The sequence below is a fragment of the Microcebus murinus genome, chromosome 4 (genome assembly GCF_040939455.1).
Source record: "Microcebus murinus isolate Inina chromosome 4, M.murinus_Inina_mat1.0, whole genome shotgun sequence".
Lineage (NCBI taxonomy): Eukaryota > Metazoa > Chordata > Mammalia > Primates > Cheirogaleidae > Microcebus > Microcebus murinus.
Window position 1 is genome coordinate 52,264,944 of NC_134107.1, and position 22,713 is coordinate 52,287,656.

Consider the following 22,713-nt stretch of genomic DNA (forward strand, 5'->3'; position numbering starts at 1 on the left):
ATGTTCTGCTCACATTCCCTGGATTGTCTTGGAAACCCCTGAGGTGTGTGGTGTTCTACCTCAGAGGCCACTAGGGTAACTGGTGTTTTCTCAGTGTCGACACTTCCTTGGCCAACACGCATCTCAAACTCAGCATTTCCAAACAAAGCTTTTTATCCTTCCTCCCTCCCAACTCAAACCTCAGTAAATGGCCCCTTTATTTACCCAATTGCTCAAGTCAAAAGCCTCAGAGTCATTTTGACCTCTCTGTGTCATGCTCCTCATCTAGTCCGTGAGCAAATCCTGTCAGCTCTGTCTTCACATTATTTCCTGAATCCAACCACTTTTCTCTTCCTCCATTATAACTGCTCTGCTCCAGCATCTCTTGCTCAGTCTATGGTTTAGCCTCTGAATGGTTCTCCTTAGCCTTGCCCGCCTTCAGTCTGTTCTCCACATAGCAGCCAGAACATCTTTTCTTTTAATCGGGTCTCGCTCTGTCAGCCAGGCTGGTGTGCAGTGGTGTCATAGCTCACTGCAGCCTCAAACTCCTGGGCTCAAGTGATCCTCCCAGCTCAGCCTCCCAATGTGCAGGGATTACAGTCATGAGCCACTGTGCCTGACCTCTTTTATTAACAAAAACATAAATCAGATTGTGCTACTGCCCCATTTAAAACTGCCCCCATTCAAAACCCCCAACACACTTTGAGTAAGGTCTAGTTTCCTTTCCATGGCTTTCAAGCACCCACATGATCTGACCCTTGCTTGCTTTTTACAATTCATCTCCTATCACTCTGCCCTTTCACTACTTTCATACTACACTGGCCTTCTTGCTATTAGGCAATCCCATTGCAAAGCTATTTCCCTCATTTCATTCTGATCTCTGTTCAGAGAGGTCTTTCTTGACCACAATTCTAAAATAGCATATACATACACCTTACCCCTACCACTCTTTGGCTCCTTACCTGGTTTTCGTTTGCTTTATCATACCACTGCTTGGCATTCTGTTATATATTTATATATATATATATATATATATATATATATATATATATATATATAACAGTTTCTCCGCTACAATGAGAACCCCATTAGTTTTGTTCACCATTTCTATCATCTTCTCTACTGTATCTCTAGCTCCTAGAGCAGTACTTAACACATAATCAGTGTTCAATAAGCACTTATTGAATGAAGGAATACATGCATCTTCATGGGACAACAGATGAAATCCCAAGGATAGTTGATAACATTATTAGAAAAGAGGGCAAAGGGCAAATCTTTGGGGTAAAATTGAAATTGAGGGCAAAAGAGACAGTTTAAAGGAAGTAAAATTTCAGCTCCAGTTAACTAGGCATGAAAAGAACATAGTATGCATTTGGGAACCGAACAAGGAAGGCGACGAGCTAGGCTCATTTCTCTGCCCCAACTATTAGAATGTTTTCAAATAGCAAACCTGAGCACACACCAAAAACCTGACCAGACAATGAAAAATCAGGCTCTCAGCCCAAGGAGGCCCTGCCCTCTGTTATCCTGGGGCACTCATATAAAGGGGGTTCAAACCAGGATCCTGAGGCCACAGTACTGCCTGGGGTGCCATCGCCTCTGAGCTGGGACAAAGCGGACTGGGACACCCTGGGAATCCGCGTGGGCTGCTTGTGGCTCTTCTTCAGAAGTCAAGGCGTGATCCTTAAGAAAGCAGTCAAATGCTAGAGAGTGACCCCTTTTGTTAGGTTCACTATCTTAGCCACAGAGAGACCATAGTGTTTCTCCATAGCCTGAAATACTCAAAGGCCACTGTGCTGAAAAGAGGCCAGGCCTTGAGGCCTCTTGTTGCCATTAATCCTCATCCTGCTGGTCTCTCCCTTTTGCATCAGAAAAGCTTTCTCGTATTTTTTTCTTAAGAGGAAGAGAAAACAGCTGTGTGGGATTTGAGAATGGGATTTTAATGGTCACTGAAGACACACAAAAGCTTTGCTGTGATAGTCAAGTGTTCTGGGGGCAATTGACTCCTTTGTCTGGGGTAGCAAAACAAGCTGGTTGCTCAAGGAGAAGAGAGAAGCAACTGGAACGTGTGATTGGGGTCTCTGCGGGCCAGATCTTCAGCACATTTGCAAAGAGCTGCTTTCAAACATCCCTTCTTGACATTTCAGTCACTGTTTAGTGTTTCGCTCATTTTTACCTTGTGAAAGAAAACAAATCTATTTGGAAGGCATGAATTATTGGCATGAATTATTTCTGCCGGTCTTTCTTTAGGAAGGAAAATGGAAACTGTGACTGACAATATGAGTTTGTTTATGTGAAGCTGGCTTTTCACTGGGAGGAAAAAGAACTGGTGCCCTCTTTTCCACAGGGCAGCCTGAGGGGTATTTCTCAGCCCTTTGATCGGTTAAGAAATCGCAACAGATGTGGGATATTGTGAGGCCTCTCAAAATGTAACCTTGAAAGGGCTTTGGGGGGTTAAATAGTTCTAAGGGGGAGCTGACACCCAGTGAGCAGCAGGAGCCCATCCAGTTACTCGGTTCAGTGAGAACCAGGTCTGGTTTTGTCCACACACAGAGGGGACCCGTCCTCTGCCACAGACCGTGCTGATCTGGCTCTGTTACGATCAATGGGGCTGTTGGAATCGTTGTCACCATATAGGCACTCTCCCTGTAGGTGAATGAGTATTATAAAAGCAACTCTTCCCAAAATGGAAACAGCTTGGGCAGAGGGGGCTGTGGACAGCCTTGGTGTTACTTACTTTCTGCCAGTCTTTATGACAGGTCGGCTTGTTAGAGCCACGAAGAATTATTCTCTTATTTCCTGGCCTGCTATAGACACTGGGATAGTCAGATGGGACACAGAGTAAAATAAAAACGTGGGGAACTCCTAGGACATAATTCAGCCCAGCTTTTGCTGGAAGATGGGCTGGTACCAGAGTGATTATGGAAACCATTATCCAGTAGGGCTGAATGTAGAGAAAAAGTCTGGAATTATAGACTCTGCCACAGATTTATGTATCAGACTCATTATAATGTTGTTTGTCAAGACAGCAAGAATTGGTTCACTTTTAATTTTTAAGTCTTTTAAAATCTAAAATTGTATTAAAATGATACATGAATATTGTAAAAGAAAGTCCAAACAATATAAAAAAGTATTACGATTTAGATATTTGAGCAGGTGCAGTGGCTCACACCTATAATCCTAGCATTTTTCGAGGCCAAGATGGGAGGATTACTTGAGGCCAGGAGTTTGAGAGGCCACCAGCCTGAGCAACATAGTGAGATTCTTTTTCCTACCACAAAAAAAAATTAAGATATTAGGGTAGACTTTCTTGATTGGTTACATTGAATTGTAGAAATAATATTTGAAATGTATCATACCTTGGCTTACTATGATACAAAAGCCTCATTTTTTTTTTTTGATTATGGAATGGATAATGAAAAGACTAGTGACAGAAAACTTTGCCATGTTTAACCCTAAGAATATATATGCAAATTGCATTTGTATAATAGAATGGAATGAAAACAGATTTCCCCCCTTACAGACATTGGAGAGATGCAATAGCTAACTTTATTGTGTGATTTTTCCCTCTATTTCTTGGCAACACAAGTATAAAAGAGAATGTGTTTTTTTTTTTTTTTTTTGAGACAGAGTCTCACTTTGTTGCCCAGGCTAGAGTGAGTGCCGTGGCGTCAGCCTAGCTCACAGCAACCTCAAACTTCTGGGCTCAAGCAATCCTCCTGCCTCAGCCTCCCAAGTAGCTGGGACTATAGGCATGTGCCACCATGCCTGGCTAATTTTTTCTATATATATATTAGTTGGCCAATTAATTTCTTTCTATTTATAGTAGAGACGGGGTCTCGCTCTTGCTCAGGCTGGTTTCGAACTCCTGACCTCGAGCAATCCTCCCGCCTCGGCCTCCCAGAGTGCTAGGATTACAGGCATGAGCCACCGCGCCCGGCCTAATGTGTTTGTTTTAATCAAACTCTCCTAGCTCCATAGAGAATCCTTGGCAAAGTCTTGAGTTATGCTTAAGTCTGCAGTTCTGTTAAGTAACTTTTTTCCTCCTTAAACTCAAAGTTCTTGATTTTACCACAGGTGTATTTCACAAATTAGCTGTGGAAAGTTGGCCAAATTATTAAGCTTCCTAAGTCTCTGTTTCTGTAAAATGGAGCTATTAATAGCAGCTAGAGATCCTTAGGGTCATATCGAGAAATAAATGAAATAATGTATGTAAAGTTGTGGCATGGTGCCTAGTGTATTTTAACTATTCAGCAAATGTTAGCCATTAGAAAGGCTACCTTGGTGGCAATGAGGATGATGTTTGAATATACATTTACTTCCCATTCATACCCTAAAATAATGTATAAATCCACATTTAACTAACAACACCAGAAATATAATCAGAAGCACAGTTTACGAATTTTGTTATTGTCTATCTTTCAGGAGACATTTACCAGGGTTTATTCTTTGTTGTTTTAATTTTATGACAAATCTAAAGTATGCTATTTTGTAAGACTCTTGAGATCACCACCTACCCCAGCCACCAAAGACCAAGCTATTCAAAGTACAGCTTCTGGTCATATTCTCTCTCTCTCTCTCTCTCTCTCTCTCTCTGTCTCTCTGACTCTCTCTGTCTCTCTCTCTCTCTCTCTCTCTTTCTCTCTTTCTCGACCGGGTCTCACTGTATTGCCCAGGCTGGCCTTGAACTCCTGGGCTCAAGCGGTCCTTCCACCTCAGCCTCCTGAGTTGCTGGGACTACAGGCACATGCCACTGCACCTGGCATCTCTCCTTTTGATGGATCCTTTACCTGCAGAATAAAATCAAAATGCCTGGCATTCAAAAACTTCTTCAGTCTAGCCCCAATCTTTCTTTCTTCTCTCTCCACCTATATTTCATGCATGAATCTTTACAACCTGCCTCCTTTCCCACCTGGGGAGATCCTATTTGTCCTTCAAGGCTTGACACAAATGTGCTGTCCTCTTGGAAGCCTTATGAGATGACATCAAACAGAATTACTAGCACTCTCCTCTCATTTCTTCCAGCACTAGACCTATATTCAATGCATGATCTTCACCTTTGTAATCCTTCTGACAGCTCTGTGAAGTAGGGAGATCCAGGATTTTTTATATCTCTTCAACCATCAAGTACTTGAGCTAGAAAAATAATTAGGACACCTGTGATCCCTTCCCCCAAGGAGCTCTTGGGACAAGGAGTGGCAGACCTGTAAAGACCACCAACAGAGGCGATAGGGATCATGGCGTGCAGAGTGTGCACGCTTTGCATTAAGGGAGTTTGCATGGGGGATTGTGTGGTCAATGCCATCTGTTTACCTTCATCTCTAGAACTGACACCATCCTTCCTCAGCCTCTGTCCCCACACTGACCAGATCATTTTCCCCTTTGGCTAGTCAGTTGCAGGGCTAGGACGTATTACGATGGAGCACAAGAACGCTGCATTTTTTGTCCAAATGGAACCTTCCAAAACGAGGAAGGACAAATCATTTGTGAACCATGCCCAAGACCAGAAAATCCTGGGGCCCTGAAGACCCCAGAAGCTTGGAATGTGTCTGAATGTGGAGGTAAGGATGCTCTCTGTTCCTTCCTACTTCTCCCATCTCTGATGTCATTGTTCAGACAGCAGGCACAAGTGGCATCTCAAGGAGCCCAGAGGGTGCACACTCACTTGGGCTTCCTATGAGCAGGGACCATGTTGGGTTCATCGTTGGCTCTCATCTGGAGAGTGATGGGAAAGGGTCTTCTTGGGGGGCCTTGCTCACCTAGGGCCATTGTCCCCCCAGGTCTGTGCCAACCTGGTGAATACTCAGCAGATGGCTTTGCACCTTGCCAGCTCTGTGCCCTGGGCACATTCCAGCCCGAACCTGGCCGAACTTCCTGCTTCCCCTGTGGAGGAAGCCTGCCCACCAAACATCAGGGAGCTACTTCCTTCCAGGACTGTGAAACCAGAGGTAAGCCCTTGGTAGCTTGCCTTTCTCTGGAACTAAATTTACCTTTTAAGTACCATGGGAGTCTGGTGAAGCCCTCATCAAGCCCAGCCCAGAGGTGCAGTATGTGGTTCCCCAGTGGCTGGGGTTTAGGTCCCCAGCTCCATCCATCCATGCAGGATATGCAGGGAACACTGGAATCTCTGGACAAGGTCTTCTCCAGCTGCCGTGGCCCCTTCAAACAGGACTGACAAGGAACGATCAGGCACTAATGAACCAGTTGTGTATACAGGCTCCCTCGCTCCTTCCCTGCAGCCCTCCTCTGTCTCAGTGCCCTGACCTAGAGCTTCCCCTCCTATACCTCTTCTCCAGACCACACTCCCTGCCTCTCTCCAGGGAGCTCAACTTGGCACCCAACCTCGGTTCTGTGCCCGCTCAGTACTCACAAACGTGCTCTGCATGAAGACTTGAGTTGTGATCGTTGATGCCTGACTCGGTGTGAACTATAAACTCTTTGAAGATATGCACATATCTTGTTCCTTTTTATTTTTCTCAGTGTCATGAGTCCCACTCAAACTGGCTATTTAGGGAATTAAGTGTTGATTAGCCCCAGACTGGTAGGAAAGCCCTACTTCATTTGGGCATAGTTTATTTCACAAACTTTGAAACCATTTGTGCTGCATTTGACACAATTTTTTTTCTGTTCTTTTCACCCTCCCTTGTCCCCACAGTTCAGTGTTCACCTGGACATTTCTACAACACCACCACTCACCGATGCATTCGTTGCCCAGCGGGGACATACCAACCAGAATTTGGAAAAAATAACTGTGTTTCCTGCCCAGGAAATACTACAACTGACTTTGATGGCTCCACAAACATAACCCAGTGTAAAAGTAGGTTTCTCTCTGAGGCTTCTCACAGTCTTAATTAAGAGGGCAAGTGTCTGGGTCCAACCCAGGGCAGGGAGCAGCAGTCCCAGGTTCATTTAGAACCATGTAGGCATTAGCCTGGCTCACAGCCATGCAGCTCAGCATGGAGGGAGAGCCCAGCTTGATCCTACAGAGCTACTCACCGTTATATTGATCCTGGACCCTTCTCAGGGCTCATTCACAAGCTGTACTTGCCTTGATTTCCTCCCTGGTGCATAATTTCAGCATGTGTTGTTTGAGGACTTGTCATGTGCCAGGCACTCTGCTGGGAACTCAGTTGATGCCAAGCAGAATAAGTCAGCATCGCTGACCCTGCAGGGAGCCCAGGCTATTGCAGAGGAAGGAGCAATTGACTCAGTCTGGAGAGGTCGGGAAAGGCTTCTGAAGGGTGTGAGGAAGTTTTGATGGAGAGGGTGGGGGAAGAGCAGGAGAAAGAGCTTTATGCCTGAGAGAGCAGCTGGGGGAAGCACAGACTCAGGAAAGCAAAATGCCTTTTGGGAAGAGACCCCTGGACCTCAGCATAGAATGTGCTGAAGGGAGTCTCAGGCAGATGAGGAGGGGAAGCCTTGAGTGCCATGCTAAGGAGATTCATTTGTGTTTTTCAGGAAGGGAGAAGAAAATCATTTAAGAACTCACTGTTTGGGTTTTTTTTTAAAAAACCATCATTGTAACCAAAATTATAATCAAAATTCATTAGTAAAGGCCAAAAGTAAATATCAGCTAATTCAGTATCTTTAAGACAGCAATCCTCAGGGGCAAGGAGGCCTCCCCAAACTGGAGATGCTTGGGATTGAGGGGGGCAGTGAACCATTTGAGTTTTATGATTGGAAATTTAGTTTTCTCTCTATTCCAATGAAGTCCTTTTAACAACATCTTTATAAGTAGCCATCTAGTCTCTTCTTGAATACCTGCTGTGACAAGAAGCTCACTACCTCTTGTCTCCTAGTCTGTTGGTAACTGAGACTTTGCAGAAGTTCACAGTGTTAGAAAATTCTTCCTCATACCAAGATGTATCTGCTTCCTTGTCTTCTCACCACCTGGCCCTTGGCTGGCCCTTAGGAGCCACATGGCCGAGATCCTCGGGTAGCCCTTCAGGCTTGAAGGCAGTTCTCCACTCCACAGTTCTCCCTTCCCCCTCTTTTTGCCCAAGAAGAAAAGCCTCTTTATTTTTTTGTGCTAGTAGTAATAAATCCCAGTTATAATTAAAGAGGAAAAAAGTAATCCCTTCAACATCTTCCCTTGCACAGGTTTGCCTGACAGTATTAAATAATAAGCTCCTTGAGAGCCAGGACTGTGTCTCTCTCACTTCTGAGCTCCAGACCTCTGGACATTTCTAGGGTGCGCGGGGCTGCAGTGAATGAGGGCGTGGCAGCCGTGGGGTGGGGTCGGAGAGGGTGTGCCTGCACGTGAGCGTGTGTGTGCGGTCTTTGCCTCTGGTGCCAGAGGTGAGCGTCCAGCATGCCCCGTACCCACAGATAGCTAACTGGGACTTTCTTACACCCTTAAAATTAAAATATTGTTCTTAACCAGAGAGAAAAGTGAAAAAAGATGTCTGTCTTATCTTCATCAAAATTCTCTAAGAAAAGGTCAAATATTCTTTACTGACCAATGAGCTCTGTTCTCCTATTTTAATGGACCTAGAAGTTCCGTGTTGTGGGTTCCCCTGGCACTCGGACGTAGACAAAATATTGAAAGCTAAATTTATCCTTTTGTTCACAAACACCTGCCCTGACCATAAGCGCCTTCAGGCTAATGAGAAAATAGTGCCTCGGGACCTCAGAGGGGTGGACTCCTTGTGGGGAGTTCATGGTTTGGCTCCCAAAGCGGGCCCTGGGCATTATAGGACAGACTCAATCCCAGATGGCGTCACTTCTATGCCCCATGCCTCAATGGCAACAGGGATGCTGCAGTTCTCAGCCCAGCTAGCGGTGGCTGTGACAGAGAGGTAACAGCGTTGTGCCTTCGTAACTCATGCCATTTCCTTTTCCAGACAGAAGATGTGGAGGGGAGCTGGGAGATTTCACTGGATACATCGAATCCCCAAACTACCCAGGCAATTACCCAGCCAACACCGAGTGTACGTGGACCATCAACCCTCCCCCTAAGCGGCGCATCTTGATCGTAGTCCCTGAGATCTTCCTGCCCATAGAGGACGACTGTGGAGACTACCTGGTGATGCGGAAAACCTGTGCGTCTCACTCTCTGCTTCCCTCCCCTGCTAAGGCCAGCTGGGAAGACTGATGACCTGCTCCCCAGGCTTTAAATGTGAGGAGCAGGCCTAGAATGTCACTTCCACGTTAGAACAGAGATGGGACGTGAGTTCATAGAGTTTGCTGAGAAACAAAATTTAGACTAAACCCACACACTGAGTCCTCTTGTTGGGCCCCAGAGGTAGTGACTTGCAAGTCAGTCCTTCCCTCTGTGTTCACTGGGTGTGTTGGACCCTCGTTCATAGGACACAGAAAGCCAATGAGGATCAAGTAGCGCTGGCCTCACCCTGGGTAGCAAGTCATGGCTTGAGGACTGACAAAGGCCAAGGGCATGGCCCAGCCAGGAGGGGACCTGTCCTCCTATCCTGACTCATGGCCCAGTGTCCACAAAGGGACACTGCTGTTAACGCAGCGTAGGGTCAGTGCAATGAGTGGGTTCCGCTGCCAGCCTGCCCGGATCTCAATCCCAGCTCCACCCCCTGTTGTCTGTTGTCTCTGTGATCTTGGGCATACATTCTGGATCTTTCTGCACATCAGTCTCCTCATCTGTTAAAATGGGGATAATACAAGTTGCTACTTCATAGGGTTATTGTGAGGGCTAAAGGAGTTCATGTTTATAAAAACAGAATAATAATGACACATGGAGCTGTTATATAAATGTTTGCTATTCTTATTAATAGTTAAAATGTCTGACGTCAGGTGTAGATTTAAATCCTGACTTTACCACATCCTGGCTGTGCAATCCTGGCCACCTACTTAATCTCTCTATAGAAGAGGTGACAATTGCACCAACTTTCTGTGATTTTCAGAGAATTAAATGAGAGAAAGCCCATCAAATGCTTAGCACCCTGCCTGGTTTTAGGAAGCATGTAGTAAATGGCTTTTCTAATTATTATTAGATAACAGCAGGTCAGCTCTGGAATTTGAGGCCCTCTCCTCAGCTCCTAAGTGAATGCTATAGCCTGGGCTGCTGCTGTTTGCCTAGCCAGGGGCCTTCCAGGCTTAGCCTTCCTGGGGCCCACAATCACCAGCTGAATTTACTCCGTCTGCAGGACTTTAGACTGTTACTATGGCTCAGCTGGGCCTGAGGAGCTCTTGAGCGTAGCTTGTTTAAGGTTCGAGTGTTTGGAAAGATGCACGTTCATTGTCTGCCTAATCAGTGACGAGTCTTGAACCCCACCCCCTTCCTAACTTCCCTTGGCAGCTTCGTCCAATTCTGTGACGACATATGAAACCTGCCAGACCTACGAACGCCCCATCGCCTTCACCTCCAGGTCAAAGAAGCTGTGGATTCAGTTTAAGTCCAATGAAGGGAACAGTGCCAGAGGGTTCCAGGTCCCATACGTGACATATGATGGTAAGCTCTGTGAAGCTTAGTCTGCGGCAAATGGAAAGAGCTTCTCTGCTCTGAACAGAAGCAACTTCTCAGCCAGCTGGCAGATTGCTGACAAGCACACATGCTCAGAAAGGCAGGCAGGATGAGGGGAAAGGACATTGCTGACTCACAAGTGCCAAAATTTAAACAGGCATTTGGGGACACTGACTAGGATGAAAAGATGTTTTAGAAAATATACTAAAAGTGAGCGTAGCTCGGTGGGTAAGAACATGGGCATTGGAATCAGACGCCTGGCTGTAATCTCTTCTGTGACTTTGTGTATGTTACTTACCGTCTCTAAGCCACATGTTCTTAACTGTAAATGAAGATAATCATTAGACTTCACGTGCTAGTTCAATGAGAGTTCCTGAAGGACTTGGTGCAGTGCCCAGCATATATTAATAGTAATTGCTCAATAAATGTTAAAATCTTATGATTGTGGCTTTTATTATATAGAATTCTGAGAGAAGGAAAGGACCCTCCCTCAGAGGCAGTAAGAGAGGAGACCATAAATTTTATAATCCTGACTTTGCCACTGACTTGCTGTGTGATCTTGGGCAAATCAAATGACTCTGGTTTCATTTCTTCATGTTAAATGAAGAGGTGGCCCATCTGAGTCCTGGGGCCCTACTCAGCTCTGAGACTTGGTTACTAGGAGCATAACCTGAACTGGACCTTGTCCTAGAAGACCTCACAGTCTTGTGGGGGAAGAGGCATCTGTTCATTTATGAAGTTATTCATTTATTCATCCAACAACTATTTAATGAGCATCCACTATGCCAGGCATTGTCACTAACAACATGGTTAGGAACAGAAACACAAAAATGTGTATATTGTCATAGATGCTATAATAGCGCATGCACAAAGCACTGTGTGAGCACAGAAGGAGCAGCAGTTAATTTTGCATGGGCTTTTAGAAGGAACAAAGTCTCAAGAGATTTGGGTCTTGAAAAACATGTAAGTTTTAGGGGAAATAAAACATTCAGAAAAATGTAATGACATAGGCCAAAGGATAGAGGACCTGGCATGTGTAGGGACTGAGGAACAGTCTGAGTTGGCCTGTGGGTAGGGTGCAGGGGGCTCGGCAGTAAGAGAGGAGACTAGAAGGGATGGGGTTTATGCTGGGAAGAGCCATGAGGGCGAAGCTCAAGGGGGTAGACCTAATCTTACAGGGAACCTTGAAGATTTTTAGGCAGCAGTACCAAAATTAGATATTTGGAAAGAGATTATCCTTCATGTTAGTATCCTTTCCTAAAACACTTTAGGAAGTGTTAGGCTTTCCTAAAAACATTTCACATAGTTTGTTTGTAACATGTAACAAAAGCTAGAATTGCTATCCCTGTCCTACAGTTGCCTGAAATAATGTCAAACTCCCAAGATAAGAGGTCTTAGTATCTGACTCTTGGAGTAGACACAAATGCCTCCCACATGGCCCTGCTGAGAGAGACAGACAGCCTCACTTACCTGAAAGCAACCAACCAGCAACCTATCCTATCTGGAATCAGGAAGGAAGCAAAAAAAGACACTGAGACTCCAGAATAAATGTCACCAAATCTTCACATTTTCAATTCTGCCTTTGTAACACATGAAAATGTCTTAATTTTTTTTTTTTAATTAAAAGAGTTGTTGCTTGAACTGAAGGAAATTACATGTACCACTGGTTAGGCCCATGAAAGTATGTCTTACATGTGTCATAGCAGAAAATAGTTGAAAACTGCTACTTTGCCCATACTGAAGCTCCTTAGGTCTTCACTCAGAGTCTGTTTTTTGAAACAAGTTTGATATTTGCTTTTCAATCCAGAAGAATAGAAATCACATTTAGAAGGTGAATGGGAGGCTGCTACAGACTAGCCCCCTGACTACTAAAGAACGGTGAGAATTGTAGTCATGACTGACATGTATCAAGCATTAGTGACCACCAGGTATGTGCCAAAGTGCCTTTTACATGGTGCATTCCTCACAGTCACCCAATGAAATAGACACGATTATTTCCTGATTTTATAGATGAAGCCAGTCAGGCTTAGAAATTTAAGTGTCTGGCCTAAGGTCACATTGTGACAAAGTTGCAAAGCTGGAATTGACCCAGGTCTTTGGGACTCCAGCCTGGATCCTTACCTATGACGCTTTACTGCATTTCTAATGGGTTGGAACAAGTGAGGAGACACAGTACTTGTTAAAAGGAGAGGAAATATTTTTTAAAAGACAACAGTCTGGAAGCATTTGGAATAGGGGCAAACAGCGGTCCAGTTTTCTACTACACCAGAATGCAGAGCAGCAACTGACATCTTAATGATAAACTCCTATTGTCAAAAGGAGCTGATTCTCTGAGGCAGAGATGCTGCAGCAGAGGGATTGAAGAGAAAAATAAGTTGTACTCTTTCTTATATTTTATATCCACTAAGATAAAAGAACATGAAGAAAGATACCACACTAAAGAAAGATACCAATGATATTATAAATGTATCAAATTAGTTATTGTGAATATTATACTATTCATTTCCATTTACCATCTCTTAACCGAAACTTTTCAAGAGCTCCTCCTACACAGTTTCAATGCTGTTCTTACAATCTGTTTGGCCTTCTTGCACATGATATGCATACAAAGAAGCATATTTTTCTGTGTCTGGAATTTGGAAAAGATTGTGCTTTGCATATGCTTGATTTGAATTATGACTGTAAGAAATAAGCTAGATTTTAAAGGGGAGAGGATTTATGTTTGGAGGAGGATTACAGTGTGTACTGCATTTAATGTGTATGTCAGGACAAAAAAAATATTAATAAGAAAGCAAACATAGCTTTCTTCCTCCCCAACCAGCCACATTCTTCACCCCGCACTCCCATTCAAAGGAGAGAAGAGTGTTGTTTGGTGGGTAAGAAGCTTGATTGTTTTACATAATACAAGGATAGAGAGCAAAAGCTGGAGGGAATGGAAAGGGAAAGGAAAGCCTGGATGCGCTCTCATAGAGAGGAGGACCAAGGACTAAGCCCTGGCATGCTCCTATAGTAAAAGGCCAGAAAGAGAAGGAAAAGCGAAGAAACCTCAGAGGGTAAAATAGGAAGGAAATCAAAGAACATGGTTTCCAGGAAGCTGAGTGAAGAACTGGATCAAGGATGAGGGATGATCAGCCAGGTCAAATGCTAGTGATGTATCAAGAAAGATGAAGACAAAAGTTGACCATTGGGATTTGGCAACATGAAGGTCATTGCTGATCTTAACAAGTAGTTTGGGGAGCCGGATGGTGGCATGCACCTGTAATCCCAGCTACTCAGGAGGCTGAGACAGGAGATCACTTGAGCCCAGGAATTTGAGGCTACAGTGAGCTATTATCACACCACTGTACTCCAGCCTGGGCAACTGAGGGAGACCTCATCTCTAAAAAACAAATACAAAAACAAGTAGTTGTGGAGGAGTGGTGGGTCCTTTAGGAGAGAAAGGAAAAGAATCAGAGACAGTGGGTAGGATTTTTGCTGCAATGAAGATCAGAGAAGTGGGATGGAAACTGGAGAGAAAAATGAGGTTAAAGAAGGGATTTTTAAAGATCAGAGACACAACAGCATGTTTGCATGCTGGTGGGAGAGACCAGTAGAGAAAGAAAATTTTATCATGTAGGAAAGAAAGAGCAGAATTACTGGACCCATGCCCTTGATTTGGTGAGAGAAGTTGGATCGGTGTGCCAAGTGGAGGAATGGGCCTTGCTGGATGCACAGAGGGCTTATCTGGGGGAAGTGGGAACAGGGAAGGTGAGGGTAGATGTTGGTGGGTGAGTGGAGGTGGTCAGGAGAATCTATGGAGGTTTTCTCAATGCCTTCTCAGTATCAGAATGGTAAGTGTTCTGATAGCAGCTATAGAAGGGGTATTTCTCAGGACCTTACCAAAAAGTGAGTTTGGAGATACTTAAACAATACAAATGCAAAATATGTGTTTTATTCCAACAGAGGACTACCAGGAACTCATTGAAGACATAGTTCGAGATGGCAGGCTCTATGCATCTGAGAACCATCAGGAAATACTTAAGGTGAGTGTGTGCCTCAGGTGGACATGGCTGTCATCCACAGAGCTCCCAAGCACTGTGGGAAAACGTTCCCCTCCTGCTTCGTATTGCTGCTCTTCAGACACTGAGCCTGCCCTGGGCCAAGGTCAGTTTTATATCTTCACCAGACTTAATGTTTTTTAAAGAGTCAGATTTCTGTCTTTATTGTGTCAAGTGAAGTTATATTTTTTAATTTGGAAATTTGCAGAAGGGCAGGAGGATATCTGCTTATAAATCCAGGCCAGGGATGAAAAATGTTTTCATATTAATTCTAAATAGTTGAGGATCCTTGGCTCCTTATCTATCATACTTCAAGCCTAAAGTTCACCAAAGTTTAGCTACTTATAAACACTTGCCATATCACTAACCCTATAGATATTCCCAAATCCCAGTGTTACATTCATCTGGCTGAGGAAAATAAAATGGTTTCTTACATATTAACTTTTTAATTATAAAAGTAATACTTATTGTAGTTAATTAGGACAAATGAAAACTGGAAAGAAGACAAAAATCATAGGAAACAATTTTCACTAAGTGTTTTTCAGCTAATCAACATACTGTCTAATACTGGGTCAGTATATTAATGGTTCCATTGCAAAATGTCAGAATATTTAAATTTTTGGCCCAGTAACAAAAATTCTGTTCTTTTTAGGATAAGAAACTGATCAAGGCTCTGTTTGATGTCCTGGCCCACCCCCAGAACTATTTCAAGTACACAGCCCAGGAGTCCCGGGAGATGTTTCCAAGATCTTTCATCCGATTGCTACGTTCCAAAGTGTCCAGGTTTTTGAGGCCTTACAAATGACTCTGCTCACATGCCACTCAGTGGAATTGTTCTGCTGTGGGCGTGGTGGGACGGAGCTGTCTGCCTTTTGCATGTCGGCTGCATGCACAGTCAGATATCACTGCCTCCAGTATCAGTGACTCATTAGAGTTCAATTTTTATAGATAATACAGATATTTTGATAAATTGAACTTGGTTTTTCTTTCCCAGCATTGTGGATGTAGACTGAGAATGGCTTTGAGCAGCACCCACTTCTCATTGCTGTGGCAGATGTGTTGCATATAGCAAAGGCTGGCTTAGCTGGATAGTCAGTCGAGGTGAGACTCACCTGCCCTTCTTGCGTCTCACTCCTCCTTAAGGACTCTGTGGTGCAAAGAGGGCCACAAAAGGGGCTGCTTAGTCTGAAACTTCAGCTTCCTCCATTCTGGCCCTCCCTAAAGGAGCCCTCTGCACACACGTGCAGGCCCTGATCAGGCAGCACAGGCAAGGGGTTGCGGGGGAGCCCTGCGGCTGCCCTCTACCCACCCTGAGACCTGGGAAGACTCTGTTTCTCCACAGCCTTCACCAGCCTGTGTGATATAAGTTTGATCCCAGGGGCTTGAGTTCTAAGCAGTGATCATTAAAAAAATACTCAAAGCAGAAAGAATTAGAAATAAAAAGATAAAAACTAAGTACTTCTGTAGACATAATCATGTACATTTATTACCAGCTTCTACTCTGCAGCAAATGCCCGGTGCCTTTTTAGCGCCCTCCGCTGGGCATTGCCTTAGGGCCTGGAGAATTCAGGTCAAACAATCCTTGGTGGATGAGAATCAACTATTGTCATGAAAGGAGGTTTCACCAACCCTGAGTCCGTACTGCCAAGGGTTCTACTTCCACCATGGGCTTCCCATCACTGAGGGTCTGAGGTCCAGGTGGGCTGTGGTGAGGCCCACCTTGCCATGTTTACCTTCCTTCCCCACTCCCCAAGGTCCGAGGCTGACTCTGCTCCAAGGGCATGAGCAGCACCACTAAGGGTGGTCTCTAAGGTAACACCACTGTCCAAAGCAGCTATACAAATCCCAGCCTCTAAGTGCCGCATAATCATCTCACTTTGGGTCAGCACAGTCATTTCTTCAAAGGAGAATTTTCAATATTATTGAAATTTTAAACATTTAAATCCCCAAGCAAAAATCTCATTAAAGTGAATAAAAAAGAATCCTATCAAACAAGCTGCCATTTCCCTAGTGAATGGACACAAAACCATAGTATGTTGTTATTTTAATAACAATTCAGTATACAGTCAATTCTCTATACCAAAGCACTAAAAAATGTTTTACAAGTATTTTTGAAGAAAAAAAAGGACTATTTCATTATCAATGAGCATGCTTTTCACCTCATTGGGTTTTTTTTAAACCTATTAATAACACACATTTTTTAAAAGCCCTAACCAAACTTTTCTTCTTTATTTGGATGGGTCCTAAATATCCATTTTCAGATTTCTCTTCAAAAGTTTGAACTTCTTAATTTTTAAAAATATTATTTTAAAAAGCACTTAGAATTTGTTATACTGGAACTTGACCTGTATTTCTGAGTTTAACCGTAAGATGAAAATTCAAATGTAACATAACCCAAGTCAGTGACCGGACTGATGTGGAGGTGAGGTGAGCCAAGCTGCACCATTCTGTCCAAGCGCGTTAGTAACCTTGTGCTAATGACAGTGCAATTCTGTCTTGCTGATTTCACAAGAAGACTAAGGATGGAAATGCTCTAGGGGTTGGAAGGAGGCTGTATAAACTTGGTCACTGTGAAGCAGCCCCCTGCACCAGACTGTGCTCCTGGTACAAGCACGAGCCTCTGAGGCCTTCTTGGAGCTTCCTCTCTACTTCTGTCAACTGTTGGCAGGCTGGCTCTTTGGAGCTGCTGTTGCTACCTGCTAAATCAATAAATATTTAGCAACCATCTGCTCTGTGCACTCTTTTAGGAACTAGGTATACATGGTGATAAGACAGACAAGGTCCCTGCCCTCATGGAGCTTGTACTTTAGAGGGAAGAGACAATGTACAAATAAATTAACATGAAAAGTATCAGCTAATGGTAAGTGCTATGCTGAAAATTAAAATATGTCAATGTAACAGAGGACTGTGTGGCTACTTTAGGTTTAGGGATTATAGATCGGCTCTATGGGGAAATGATATTTCAACTGATAACTAAATGGCAAGAAGGAACAGCCTTGGGAAAATCAGGCGGAAGAGCTTTCCAGATAGAGGAAAACCAAGTGCAAAGGCTGTTGGGCAGCAGCAAGCACGTGTGTGTGCTGCAGTCTACTGAGAAGGCCAGTGGCACCAGATGAGGCCAGAGAACCAGATAGAGGCCAGATCACATTGGGCTTTGGAATCAGAATGAAGGGTTTGGGTTTAGTTCTGAATATGCTGTGACACTTTTGAATGGATTTAAGCAGAGGAATGAGATGATCTGACTTATGTTTTTAAAAGATAGTTCTGGCTACTGTATGAATGGGTTTTAGGAAGCAGGCATGGTTGCAACAGAACAAGAGCAGTCATCCAGTGGGAGATGAGGGTGTTGTCTGGATTAGGGTGGCAGTAGTGGAGATGAGAGACATAGAAGGATTCTGGACATGTTTCAGGGGAGAGTTGATACAGAAAATGTCGGGCGCTGGGACATGGCCGCTTACCGCCTCCCCATTGCTCTGCATCTCCGCGGGCCAGCACTGCGTGTGGCCAGTTGGAGGGCATGCTGCTGGGGCGGGGCCCCTGGCAGAGAGCCACCCCAGGCCCGCGTGCTGCCAGGCCCACATGCTGCCACCTGTTTCCAGCCACACTTTGAATCCCACTGTTTTTGATTGGATGTTAAAGCTTGTTGTTGATTGGATGTTAAAGCTTGTAGTTGATTGGACGCTTTTTGAGCCCTACCAAGGATATAAAAGCAGGAGGAGAACAAGGAAGGAGGGGGTCAGAAGAGGAGAGCAGAGCTGTAATGCTTGCTGGGCTGAGCCTGCCAGAGGAATAAAGGCTGTTCTCCAACTCTGTGTGCCACTCGGTTCTTTCCCAGGTCAAGAGCTGTAACACTAGCTTTACGCTTGCCGCAACAGAGTCAACAGAATTTGCTGACAGGGCTTGGATGAAAGGGGTGAGGGAAAGATGGCAGTCTAAGATGACTCCTAGTTGCCTGAGCAACCAGTAGATGGAGAAGACTAGAGGAGGTTTGCGATGTGTGGCAGTTTTTTTGTTTTTGTTTTGTTTTGTTTTTTGAGATAGGGTCTTGCTCTGTCTCCTAGGCTAGAGTGCAGTGGTGTCATCATAGCTCACTGCAACTTCTAACTCCTGGGCTCCAGCATCCTCCTGCCTCAGCCTCCCAAGTAGCTGGGATGACAGGCACATACCACCATGCCTGGCTAATTTTTCTGTTTTTGTAGAGATGGGGTCTCGTTCTTGTTCAGGCTGGTCTCAAACTCCTGGCCTCAAGTGATCCTCCCACCTCAGCCTCTCAGAGTGCTAGATGTGAGCTACCGTGCCCAGCCTGTTGCAGTTTTGAAACATGTTTGCAAATTCCTTGATGTTCCTTCCATGGAAAGTTAGGGTCTTTGTCCCTCCCCTTGAATCTGGGCTCTGTGACTGCTTGCAGTATTATATGGTAGCAGTAATTCTGTCCCAGCTTCCGGGCCCAGGCCTTAAGACACCAGCAGTTTTTACTTCCTCTCCTTAGGATACTCACACTTGGCCCAGTCCCATGCCTTGAGGAAGCCACAGCAGCCTGTGGGGAGGCCATATGGAGAGGAACCGCAGTCCCTCCGCCCACAGGCCAGGCTGAGCTCACAGGCAACAGCCAGCAAAACTTGCCAGCTATGAGTGAGCCATCTTGGAAACAGATTCTCCAGCTGCCCCAGCTGATGCCTCCTGGAGCAGTCCCTGTTGGGCCGTACAAAAATTACAGATTTGTGAGCAAAATTAGTGATTATTGTTGTTTTAAGTTACTAGGGTTTGAAGCGATTTCTTATGCAGCAATATGACACGGGAAAAGGAAAGAAGATTGAGAGTTCTGTCTTGGCCATTCTAGGTTCAAGGTGCCTATTAGATGTCCAAGCAGAGAGTTCAATTAGGCAATTGGTTATATGAAGCCCCAGAAAGGTCAGGGCTGGAATATAAATTTTAATGCCAGAATAAAGACATGAGACTTATCCCAGGTTAAGGTCATCTGGGAAAAGTATGCAAATAAAAGAAGACCAGGGAGCTCTTAATTCTGAGATTTCCTGTGTGGGCACAGGAACCAGGACTTTGAGGAGCTGCTCACTAAGTAAACAGGACAAGGTCAGAGCTGAGCTTCCATCTTCCCTCCCAGAGAGCTAGTTCTGTGGGTGAACTCTGAGTGGGAGTGAAATCTGTACATGTCCTTCCGTCTAGCTGTAAATACTGTTTTTTAGCCATTTACTAAAGTGTTACATCTGTGGATTTAGCAACATTTCCCTTGAGTTTCCAATGCTAATGAAAGAGTGTTTGCCTTTTCACACTAACAGATGATTATCTTCACTTGGGAAAATTGCTTCCTCTGAATCATTCTCTGAGCTGTTAAGTGTGTTGTCTGTAGGCACTGGCTGGATTTAAGTTTGCAGGTGATTTTAAAATGTCATGTGGTAACTTAAGAAAGGCAGTGGCTGCACAGCACAAAGCAAGGACTCACTTGCCCTCGAGCAGATCTTTTAGGAAGATTCACCAGGGCTGTTGCCTGCTGCAAACAGCTGCAGCTGGTGGGCCAGTGTGCTGGGAAACCCAGGGCTCCCATGCCAGGCCCAGCTGCAATCTTCTCATCCCAGAAGAGATGCCTCTTATTAAGACTGTCAGCATCTCTGCTGCTTCTCACACAGCAGGATGGGTCCTGAGAGCCTAACCCAAGTCTACACTACTTCTAGCCAGCATTTGGGAGGCAAATGGATGAGCTGAGGCTGGAGTAAAGTGGTTCCTCATCAAGCTGAGGGAGCTTTGCTACACATGGCTCTCCTGCTAGGCAAGCCATCAGCTGCCTCGGATTCCAGGTTCTGGAAGTGGCCAGTAGGGGCCCATCCATAGGAATTTAGAGGCCTTGGTCAAGCTTCCTTTCTATGACCATCTTCTACTCCAGGGGCTTGTGAACGCAGCTCAGAGGCATCCTAATATTTGTGGTGCCCTGCCTTCATCTCCTTTCAGGCAGTCCTGATCAGCCTGCAGGGGACCATCCTCAGGGGCCCACTAACCGAGCAAGGCTGCTCCTGTGATCCATGTCAATGACACAGCCACGAAGACATAACTGCTCAACAGGGATCACTTTCCAGAGAACACAGTAGGATTAAAACACATTAAGATGAAACTACTCTAATTCACAGGCATGTTGCTCTAGTTGAATAAAAGTATACAAGTTAAACCCACCTGCTGAAAACAATGACAGTAACTCAGTATTGCTTGGTTTTCAGAGCATCTCATAAAGGGAATGTGACTACAGACCTTAGTTACTAATAATTCTTTATTATGCACTTGCTCATTCATTTATGCAACATATATTTATTGAGGACCCACTAAGTGCTAGACATTGTAGGAGCGAGGGATAATGTAGTGAGCAAAATAAAGTCGCTGCCCTTGTAGAATTTAGATTCCAATGGGGGCAGACTATACATAAATGAACAAGTAGTGTAAAGTCAAGTAGCAACAAGTGTTATAAAGAAAACAAAGAAGGGCTAAAGGACAGAGATCCAGGTGGTGGGAGGGACTGCTATCTTAAGTAGTATGGGCCCATCACAGTGTCATGATTCCAGGCCCCTCCCAGGACACTTGCTCCTCAAACCACACCTGGCAGCCCTGGCCCTCGCAAGCTCCTTTACCTGCCCAGCAAGAACTTGGCATTTCATGTCATGCCGGGCTGACCAATGTGCCAAGCTGTGCCAAGCTATGACCATCTTCTATTGCTGGGGCTTGTGAGCCCAGCTCAGGGGCATCCTAATATTTGTGGTGCCCTGCCTTCATCTCCTTTCGGGCAGTCCTGATCAGCCTACAGGGGACCATCCTCAGGGGCCCATTAACCGAGCAAGGCGAGCCATTTTGAAATTCCTAGAACAGGTGCCACCTAGTGGTTATAAAATGGAGTCGACCTGTGTTTCAGTCTCCCATTCCACTGCCACTGCCTTGTCACTTAAATGCCCATAATTCAAGACAAAATGTGACCGGAGGGGCATTGGAGACCAGGGCTGTGGTTTAACAGCTGACTGATTGTGTGCTGTTTGGTACAGCCCTCAGAGTGTATCTTTACCCTGTTTAGGTCTTTACCCTTTCTCTCCCTGGCAGAGAAAAACTACCAACTGCCTGGGAAGCCATTAATTTAGGTCATTTCAAATTATCATTATTGCTCTGAATCTCACACACACACACAGCATATTTATTCACTCATTCATTTTCATGGTCCAGGCACCAGGGTAGGCTGGATATATATTGCCAAGTCAGGAAGAAAAAAGAGTTGAAAGAATAAGGTGAAAAAATCACCCCTAAATTGTAATCTTGTATAATATTTCACCCCTTGTAGTTTCAGGAGCTACCACACCCCCTGGCTTGGATTGTTCTCTGATCCTACATTCTATCCTAGGGCTGAACAATTGCTTTGATCCATAGTTTGGAACCTTCTGTCTTTTCCTATAAAATGTAAAACGTGGAGATACAAACCTACCTCAAATCTGAGCTTTGGTACTAGCTTTGCCTTATTACATGTGTTGAGGTTGAAAAAAATCAATAGCTGCTGAGCAGAAACGAACTGATGCCCCAGGGAAGACAGAGCCTGGTAGTGTGTAACATACCATGCGCAGCAGAAGACCTAGGAGGTAAAGAGCATGAGCTGTGGTGACCCCTGGCCAGGCGGCTGCATTCAGCCCTCTGCAGCCTTGTGGGCATCCCACCATGTGTGACTGCAAATTGGTCATCAGTACACAGTGCCATTGCAGCTGCATGTATATGATGCCTGGTCATGGTATAAAACTGTGGATGGTGGAGCACACTGGACCCTTGATATTAGTTCCAGGAGACTTGGCTTGAGGAAGGCAGCTGCTTTTAGCAGCCACATCGATGCCTAAACTGGAATTTTAAGTAATACAGGTATATAAGTATAAGAGGCTTGGTAAACCTTCACTCAGGGCTCCCCATGATGAACTGGGGTGACTCAAGCAGCATCACTCCCCCCACCCCCAGTATTACTAATGCATTTTTCTGAGAATGCATCCTCTCCATTTATTGTAGTCACAGCACCTTCATGTCCTCTGCAGCAACTGGATCTGTATCCTAGTTCTACCACTTATTAGCTGTGTGATCTTGTAGAAGTTACTTAACTGCTCTGTGCCTCAGTTTCCTCATATGGTAAATACAGATAATGATAGTTTCTACCACATAGAGCTGCTGTGAGAATTAAATGAGTTTATACATGGAACACTCTTAAAACACTGCCTGTCCTATAGTAAGGGCTCAAGAAGTGTT

At 44.7% G+C, this 22,713-nt stretch overlaps 1 protein-coding gene across 4 annotated transcripts in view; it reads left to right on the forward strand.

Moving 5' to 3' along the window:
• The window catches only part of SCUBE2 (signal peptide, CUB domain and EGF like domain containing 2), a 64,475-nt gene extending 47,300 nt beyond the window's left edge, over positions 1 to 17,175 (forward strand). For all 4 annotated transcript variants that reach the window (XM_012784000.2, XM_012784001.2, XM_076002191.1 and 1 more), the window contains 7 exons: positions 5,370 to 5,540; positions 5,760 to 5,927; positions 6,635 to 6,796; positions 8,823 to 9,020; positions 10,247 to 10,399; positions 14,354 to 14,433; positions 15,101 to 17,175. In XM_012784000.2, the coding sequence (XP_012639454.2) occupies positions 5,370 to 5,540; positions 5,760 to 5,927; positions 6,635 to 6,796; positions 8,823 to 9,020; positions 10,247 to 10,399; positions 14,354 to 14,433; positions 15,101 to 15,253 (1,085 nt within the window). In that variant the 3' untranslated portion in view covers positions 15,254 to 17,175. The remainder of the gene's footprint in view (positions 1 to 5,369; positions 5,541 to 5,759; positions 5,928 to 6,634; positions 6,797 to 8,822; positions 9,021 to 10,246; positions 10,400 to 14,353; positions 14,434 to 15,100) is intronic.
• Positions 17,176 to 22,713: the final 5,538 nt, after the last annotated feature.